At 40.9% G+C, this 9,387-nt stretch overlaps 1 protein-coding gene across 2 annotated transcripts; it reads right to left on the minus strand.

Annotated features, from left to right (window-relative positions):
* Positions 1 to 1,918: 1,918 nt before the first annotated feature.
* On the minus strand, positions 1,919 to 8,808 carry fam241a (family with sequence similarity 241 member A). Of its 2 annotated transcripts, none has more exons than XM_021585047.3 (2): positions 8,567 to 8,808; positions 1,919 to 6,113 (listed from the first exon to the last, which is right to left on the minus strand). In XM_021585047.3, the coding sequence occupies exons 1-2, from the start codon at positions 8,690 to 8,692 to the stop codon at positions 5,682 to 5,684; spliced, it is 558 nt and encodes a 185-aa protein (XP_021440722.1). In that variant the 5' UTR covers positions 8,693 to 8,808; the 3' UTR covers positions 1,919 to 5,681. The 2 variants fall into 2 exon arrangements, with proteins under 2 accessions (XP_021440722.1, XP_090077112.1); XM_090220986.1 differs by having other exon boundaries at positions 6,625 to 8,802.
* Positions 8,809 to 9,387: the final 579 nt, after the last annotated feature.

Raw genomic sequence — 9,387 nt, forward strand, 5'->3', positions numbered from 1 at the left:
AAAATCTACAATGGAATGGTTCAAAAATAAACATATCCAGGTGTTAGAATGGCCAAGTCAAAGTCCAGACCTGAATCCAATCGAGAATCTGTGGAAAGAACTGAAAACTGCTGTTCACAAATGCTCTCCATCCAACCTCACTGAGCTCGAGCTGTTTTGCAAGGAGGAATGGGAAAAAAATTCAGTCTCTCGATGTGCAAAACTGATAGAGACATACCCCAAGCGACTTACAGCTGTAATCGCAGCAAAAGGTGGCGCTACAAAGTATTAACTTAAGGGGGCTGAATAATTTTGCACGCCCAATTTTTCAGTTTTTGATTTGTTAAAAAGGTTTGAAATATCCAATAAATGTTGTTCCACTTCATGATTGTGTCCCACTTGTTGTTGATTATTCACAAAAAAATACAGTTATGTTTGAAGCCTGAAATGTGGCAAAAGGTCGCAAAGTTCAAGGGGGCCGAATACTTTCGCAAGGCACTGTATATATACATTAACTAGCAATAAAGTGACAGATAGTAAACAGTAGCAGCAGCGTATGTGATGAGTCAAAAAAGTTAGTGCAAAAAAGGGTCAATACAGATAGTCGAGGTAGCTGCTGTAGAGTATTTGGTTAACTATTTAACTAACTATTTAGCTGTCACTGCTGCTCCCGCTTTCCGTTCCTGGCGCTCGAAGGCGCCAGGCTGCACTACATTACGCACTCCTGCCACCATCATTACACACACCTGCCTCCCCTCGTCATACGCGTCAGCGATTCATTGGACTCACCTGTTTTATTACCTCCCCTAAATCTGTCTGTTTTCCAGAGACGTTCCCCACTTCTGCATGAATTGTCTTACGTCTGTGTATTACCTGGTTCTGACGCTGTTCCATGTCTGTTCCCATTAAATGTTCTACTCCCCGTACCTGCTTCTCTACTCCAGCGTCGGTCCTTACATTAGCAGTCTTATGGCTTGGGAGTATAAGCTGTCCAGACTTGGTGCATCGGTACCGCTTGCCGTGCGGTTGGTATTTCTCAGAACCAAATGTTCATGTGTTGAGAAAATGACACAAAGGAATATTTTTTTAAAACATAACTTTTATCTACATTTTTTTAATTCAAGTTCAATCATTTTGCAAGTATGTATAACATTGTAAGATCTGAATATCACTCAGAAATCTTAATCTTAAAATAAATCAATATAACTAAAAATCAATAATAAAAATGAAGCACGATTATATTAATTCATTGGTATGAGTACGGCACAATCAGTGATCCATGCTATGCCATCCTTTTCTGTCCTGAAAGATTCCTCTGTGGAAGACTTACATTTTACATTCTTAGTCATGTAGCACAGTGGGTCCCAAACGGTGGGGCGAGAGGTCGGCAGGGGGAACTCAGTCTGGCTTTCAATTTACCCTTGAAAAGTGTAATAGTAGAATGCACAAGGTGCAAAATCAAAATTGGGTAGTGCATCATCCGTTTTCCTCTTGTCATGTCAGTCATGACATACTTTAGAGAGCTATTTACAACTTGTCAGAAATGTCTAGATCAACTGACCCATGTCAGCTAATGATATTTTGCTAGGTTTTTTGCCAATGCTGGAAGGGGGGCCTGAGTGAAAAAGTACCCCTGATTTAGTAGACACTCTTATCCAGAGCAACTTACAGGAACAATTAGGGTTAAGTGCCTTGCTCAAGGGCACAGACAGATTTTTCACCTAGTCGGCTCAGGGATTTGAACCAGCAATCTTTCAGTTACTGGTCCAACGTTCTTAACCGCTAGGCTACCGGCCGCTTGGCTTGACTCTTAACTTGACATACAACATCTTATACTCATACAGTAGCAAAGCATTTACACTCAATTAGTGTACAATTAATGCCAAAACGGGGAAAACCATATTAACATTTGTTACAAATTTCTCACACATCGTCCAGCTTTTAAATCATCAAGTAATTTACCCAAATTTCAACATTCTTATAACACACAAATTACTGTATATTCTCATTGTTAAAGGAATGCGGGATCTGTTAACCAAACTGATCACAGACATAATTACAGTGAATATGATATATCAATTCAATCCAACAAATTCCCTCTCAATTCACTCTGCAGATCCACATCTGTTTTGCTTTGTGCTCGATCACTCTTAAAAGCCTACTTTGTAGATATTAATAGACATTCCACCTTTTAAAAATCTTGCATATCAACTTGGAACATGCCAAACACCAAAAAGCATTCCACAAAGACTACGGGTATTTTAGTTGGCCACACAAGCTTATAAAATGACAGTTTTATTCTGAAGTCGATTAATCCAAACCTAACCTTAAACCTTATGTAGCAAAAACTACTTTAGATCAGCACTTATGGACAATGTTAATTTATCAGTGTTTACTAGGCTACATCCCTGGCTCTTGCACTCTACCAATAGTGCTGCTGAATATTTTCCTAGGAGTGTATGTGATGTCTATGTAGTACTCCACAAGTTAAACAACTATTCTCAAGCAGTGAACACTGGGCATGCTTTGCAGTCCTCTGGCTTACAGTAGTATAAGTAGGTGGTCTATCATACATTCTGATGTCTGTAATATTGAATATTTGGACACCCATGACGTAAAGTCATCATCATCATAAGCTTCAAACAGTATGATAGTAGCAGTATCTCTCACAAAAGCAGTGATATATTTAGGCCTAGTCAATCTCAACATTGCAATTTGATATAGCCTTTCCTACATTAATTGACAACAAAGAACCACAAGGATAAGTGCTTGTTCGCCTTACAGCACTACCTTCCGATTACATTTTGAGTAATTTTCAGAATGACATACCACTCTCAATAGAGTACCACAGTACGAGTCATAATACCCATAAAACCTAGCGGTCAAACAGGGAAATGGTTTCAATTGTTTTTCAACCATTTATTTTTCCCATAGGGGATTTTAGAAACACTTCAAATAATGTTTTGTGTAGACTTACCATGGTGTGACGTTTTGATAACTGTGTAAATCTCTCTAGGACAAGGTGACTTTTATCAATCTATTAGCCTGCATTTACCCCCAAAATGAAACGCTAATTAGCTAATAATGTGGCTTTCATAAAGAACTACAAATGCCATGATTATCTGGACGAGAATTCCAAATCAAGACAAAGGTAAGAATCTCTGGATTAACTATCTAATGTTAGCTAAATGTAGTAATGAATAAATTGGCTACATTTCTTTAAATGGACAATTCTTTGAACTGTCTATTGCAAGTTTTAAATTGACAATACCTGTTAGCAAAGTTGTCAGCTAGAGAAGATTCAGGAGCTTGAAGGGATTTGTAGTTTTGCATGATGTCTCCTTTGATGCTAATTAGCATTTTTTTTAAATATGAGAGGAAACAGAGCCGAATATATATATTGATAAAAGTCACCTTGTCCGAGCGAGATTTACATGGTTATCAAAATGGCACGTCAGGGTAAACCTACACGAAACACAGCCCTTATTTGAAGTGTTTCATAAAATCCCCTATGGGAAAAATGAATGGAAGAAACACGATTGGAACATTTCCCTGTTTGACCGCTAGGTTTTATGGGTATTTTGACACCTCCACTGAAGGTGCAACATGCATAAATCACGTCATCATTTCCTGATTACAAAAATTCTAATAGTTCGCCCAATTTCAGTTTGTGACAAAACAAGCAATGTATAGTGTAGAAAATAATTTGTCCCTCTAAAAAATATTGTATTTTCAGCTGGTGAACAAAACCGAAAGTAACAGGAAGCATAGAAATAGAGCACAGAACAGATCTACCGCTTCTTAGACTTGCTTTCAAGTTACATATTGCATGCAACTTTAACATATTGCATGCAACTTTAAAAATAGTAGGTTTCCTGACAATTTATGTACCATTTTCATTCAAAAGGATAGGCTTGATATAATATAACTCTCTCTACCATTCCCAAATGTGCAAAAGTTAAACATCCATGCTAGTCATGAGCACACTTTTCTCCTTCACAGCAACCACACATTACTTTGAAGTACATGCATATCAAAGGTATATGTTTGAATGCATTTTCAAAGTAGGGGGACAACTCACGTTACTATAGAACCTAATAAACCTGTCAGTGATATGCATTCCAGATCCTTGTAGGCATGCAGGTGTTAGAATGTTGCTCCCAACTTGCCTTAAAAAAGCAATCTGTCATATGGCCTGATGGTCATTGGTAATTAAAACTAATGCAGCAGAAACAGACCTCTAGATAACCCCAAAATGAAGGATATTTTACTTCATTCTATTGTTTAACATAATGGCATATAATGTAAAATGTGAAGCAAAGTAATGTTGCTCTCATGGAATGTCATTCCTTGACCACTACAAATTGTATCATAGAAATACAGTGCTACTTGGATGTGCAAATCTCATGGAACGCTCCTTGATTTAGGCTACAGGTTCTAATATAATTCCATGTACACTATAGATATCATCTTACAGATTGCATATTTATTTAAATTTTTTTACCCCTTTTTCTCCCCAATTTCGTGGTATCCAATTGTTTTTAGTAGCTACTATCTTGTCTCATCGCTACAACTCCCGTACGCGGAGGACACTGTGCACCTGGCATCCTTGGTAAGCGCGCACTGCGCCCGGCCCGCCACAGGAGTCCTCCCTAACCCGGACGACGCTATGCCAATTGTGCGTCGCCCCACGGACCTCCCGGTCGCGGCCGGTTACGACAGAGCCTGGGCGCGAATCCAGAGTCTCTGATGGCACAGCTGGCGCTGCGCCACACGGGAGGCTTACAGATTGCATATTCAACTGCTCAGTATACTTGAAGCAATGGCTGCATCCAAATAGTTCTGAAAGACTTCCTTTCCTTGATTGCTTTCCCTCATGATCAAAAACTTCATAACACTTGAAAATGACATTTACCAGTTAAACTATGCGATACAAAACTAGTTAAGCTATTAGACATATTGCTTCACTGATCCAGTTCTTTCAAATCAATACTCACACATGTAAGGAGATAATGAGACATTGCTTTTGAGTATTGGGGCGCAGCTAGTGAGCAAAGTGGTCTGATTTTGAGTTTTAAAAGCTTGAAACCAGGAGATCTGTAGTTAAGAGCAAGGCCTCCATTTCACCTGCCAGCACTCTAAATGTTCACTCCAGATAAAGTGTAGTTGGCCACTAAGAAGATGAGTATTGACAAACGCTCACTGAGTCTAGGAAGCTTTAAAGTGTCAATCAGCAGCTGAAAAATAAAGCATGCTCCCCACCTCTGTTTCAGCATAAAGTGGCGATATGGGGCTGGAGAAATTTAACCATTCTCAAATTCAAAGACAGAGCTAGGGATGCAAGGACTGACCATCCATGATATTCAAATTATAGTTTTAACCAGGTTTTTCTATGCTATACAGTGTTTGTTTACAAACATTAGGGTAAAACAAGCTTATACTTTGAGTTCTGATGGGGTACCACAGTTAAACTAAGCTCATGAGGCATAATATTCTTCAAGAATCAATGGGTACATATCATTAATATACAAGTCCAAAAAAGTAAGAAGTAACTGCTGATTGCAGTTATTGCAGCTGATTGCCCTTTTAATGCAAACAGAACAGACAGCGAGGGAGTTCAAGTCCTTTCATTTGGAGTTCAAGTCCTTTTATTTGTAGACACCGGAGCTCCCAACTGCCAATCAAACAGGCTGGAGATCGAGTTACTTCTGGATGAAGATGATGACAATGCACAGAGTCCCCACCAGCCCAAGAGCTTGGATGCCCAGGAACCACAGTAGGACCCAGAAAAAGATGATGATCACAGGATCCACAACCTTCTCCCCAAAGTACATCTGGGTGAAGCCCGCGCTGCGCAGGCACTTGTTTAGCTGCCCGAAAAGGGTCCCCATCCGCTCGCAGTCATCCACCTGAGGTCTTGTTGTGGGATCGTCAATGAGGGGCCACCTGGCCATGGGGTCACCGGCTGGCCGTTGTCTGGCCCTTGGGTCACCGGAGGGGCGTAGCCTGGCTCTGGGGTCAGCGGTGGGGCGGGGCCTGGTTCCAGGGTCGCCAGAGGGGCGTGACCACCAAGTCCCAGGGTCACCGGGAGGGCCTTGCCATCTAGGTCCAGGTGGTCTGACTCTAGGGTCATCCTGAAAAGACAAGTATGGCTTTTAAATGACACCCCTATTCCCCATACATTGTGCTGCACTACAATTATCCAGTGTTGCATATGGATCTGGTCAAAAGAGGTACACTACATGGAACGTACCATACTTAGGATAGGCATGTGGTTGTGTCATACGGCTGTGTGACATGCCATTAGGCTGTATGAATGGGTCTCTCATTCCAACAACACATAACTTCTTATCAGCATTATACTGATACATGCTGGAATCATAAGACTGCCCGCCAGCCTTGAAATGTAACTGTTGGTTGTTCAAGTAGCTAGGTGACAGAAACATTGGCCAAAGCATAATAAATGCACTAAAAGTAGCCAGCTACAGTTCATTCAGAAAGTATTCAGACCCCTTGACTTTTTCCACATTGTTATGTTAGACTTATTCTAAAATGTATTAAATTAAATAAAATCAATCCTCATCAATCTACACACAGGTTTTTAGAAATATTTGCAAATTGATTCAAAATAAAAAACAGAAATACCTTATTTACATAAGTACTCAGACCCTTTGCTATGAGACACGAAATTGAGCTCTGGTTCATCCTATTTCCATTGGTCATCCGTGAGATGTTTCTACAACTTGATTGAAGTCCATCCGTGGTAAATTCAATTGATTGGACATGATTTGGAAAGGCACACCTGTCTATATAACATCCCACAGTTGACAGAGCATGACCATGAGGTTGAAGGAATTGTCTGTAGATCTCTGAAACATGATTGTGTCAAGGCACAGATCTAGGTAAGGGTAACAAAACATATCTGCAGCATTGATGGTCCCAGAGAACACAGTGGCCTCCCTTATTATTCAAATGGAAGAAGTTTAGAACCTCCAAGACTCTTCCAAGAGCTGGCCACCTGGCAAAACTGAGCAATAGGGGGAGAAGGGCCTTGGTCAGGGAGGTGACCAAGAACCCGATGGTCATTCTGACAGAGCTCCTGAATTCCTCTATGGAGATGGGAGAAGCTTCCAGAAGGACAAGCATCTCTGCTGCACTCCACCAATCAGGCCCTTATGGTAAAGTAGCCAGATGGAAGCCACTCCTCAGTAAAAGGCACATGACTTCCTGCCTTAAGTTTGCCAAAAGGCATTTAATGGACTCTCGCACCATGAGAAACAAGATTCTCTGGTCTGATGAAACCAAGATTAAACTATTTGGCCTGAACACCATGCGTGACGTCTGGAGGAAACCTGGGACCCTCCCTACGGTGAAGCGTGGTGGTGGCAGCATCATGCTGTGGGGAGATTTTTCAGCGGCAGGGACTGTGAGACTAGTCAGGATCGAGCAAAAGATGAACGGAGCAAAGTACAGAGATCCTTGATGAAAACCTGTTCAGGACCTTAGATGGAGGTGAAGGTACACCTTCCAACAGGACAACAACCCTAAGTACACAACCAAGACAACGCAGGAGTGGCTTCAGGACAAGTCTCTGAATGTCCTTAAGTGGCCCAGCCAGAGCCCGGACATGAACCCAATCGAACATCTCTGGAGAGACATGAAAATTGCTCAGAAAACCAACCTGACAGAGCGTAAGCGGATCTGCAGAGAAGAATGGGAGAAATTCCCCAAATACAGGTGCCAAAAATGGGGTCAAATCATAAGTCAGTGATTTTTCAGGTCAAAGTAGGAGCTCAAAAACTAAAACGATGTTCTAGTTTCCGATTTGGATGACCTTTCATATCGATTTTTCCAGTTGGAGCTATTTATTTTTTCCCGAGTTCCCAGCTGTCTTGAATGCACTGAATTCGGGAGATTTCCGAGTTCCCAGTTGGTTTGAAACGGCAATAGCTGCCTTATGTAATCTAGTTTTGAAATACATCGGGAAATAAACTTCTGAATCCAACTTTTGTCCAAACCACACCATATTCCTGCTGTGTAAACAGTGGTAGATTTAGTGTTAGGAAGTTTCGCGTGAAGTGCGTGGTCTAATCGCAGCCCCAGTTTAACTCGGAGGGAATATGGTGACGACAAGTTAGATTCAGACGCTTATTTGATAGCGATGGACACATTTCACTTTACGTCTGGTAAGTAGAGTTATTATATTATACATATCCTCTTATTGACAAGAAAAACAATTGTTGGGATTTTGCCGGCTATATTGTTGTAGGATTATTTTCCGTCGCCACCCGCCAGCACGATGCACAACTATACAGACTCCCGATGTTGTCCCAAAGCTACATGTCAGTATGACGTCAAGGGATTTAGCCTGCTAGCTGATTATCCAAGCAATTTAGTAAGCATGATATGAATCGTCAGTCACCAATTAGCTAACCCTGAAATGTATTCGCTTCGTGCCAGTTCGATGTTTTTTTTAATATAACTAGTTACAGTTCCACTTGATTTAAATATTGCACTGCTAGCAACAATAGCTAGTTAACTGCACCTGCTGGATAGCATTAGCTATCTAACGAGGTTAGCTGGCTACCTGGAATGTTTGCCTTGGTGTGTTGGGTGGATGATGAGATTGACACCTTCTTCGACTATCTAGCTCCTCAAACTCCCGCCGATGCAGTACCGGCTGATCATTCACAAATTGTGATATGGTGGTCATGTTATTCACGCCGTTATGATTATGTTTATCCGATGAGGTTTAGGAATGAGAACAAAACAATCAAGACTGTCAATGACACTTCCGCCCCCCCGTTGTCACGTGTAAGAATCAACGTCACGGTAAGGGGCGTGTCAACTTCAGCTGTCAGTGTCAAATAGCTGAAATGTCTATATCAAACAACATTTACATGCAATTATTCGATATTAAACTGATTATGGCAGAAGCCGAGTGTCAACATATTACTCTGTTTATCTTAATCGGAGTAAGCATACGCCGATTAAAACAGCTCAGAAAAGCAGGTCTCTTTCGAATTATTAGAAATGTAGCAAGCTAAACAGTTGAATGCGTTCCAGGGGTGTATTTGATCTGCGCATGTGTTGACACCAGTAGCGTCATTGCTAGAAGGAATCCAGTTTGACAAATTAACGTAAAAAGTAGATTTTTATATATTTTTAGCGTTTTAGCTAACGCTAACTATTTTCCTAACCTAAACATGAGTTTCCTAAACTGCTACGTTAATAATCTTAACCTGCTGCGTAAATTCTCCAAACCTGCTTTGAAAAGTCAACTCTGACGTTAATTTGACAAAAGCTGGATCCCTTCTACCCATGACACACAAGCCTCCCTCTTTTGCACGAGTGAAGTGAGTTCGGAAAAACTGAAAGTATGAGTTTTAGAAATAGTTTTCACATGCT

Source organism: Oncorhynchus mykiss, chromosome 25, assembly GCF_057628025.1.
Source record: "Oncorhynchus mykiss isolate SJ-2025 chromosome 25, ASM5762802v1, whole genome shotgun sequence".
In the NCBI taxonomy this organism is placed as follows: Eukaryota; Metazoa; Chordata; class Actinopteri; order Salmoniformes; family Salmonidae; genus Oncorhynchus; species Oncorhynchus mykiss.

What these genes read in the sequence shown, in the direction of transcription:
- fam241a (XM_021585047.3), bottom strand. Translation starts at nt 8,692, where the DNA reads ATGACCACCATATCACAATTTGTGAATGATCAGCCGGTACTGCATCGG. An exon ending in CACCAAGGCAAACATTCCAG is followed by an intron (nt 6,114 to 8,566) that starts GTAGCCAGCTAA and finishes TTGTCTTTTCAG; the next exon opens with GATGACCCTAGAGTCAGACC.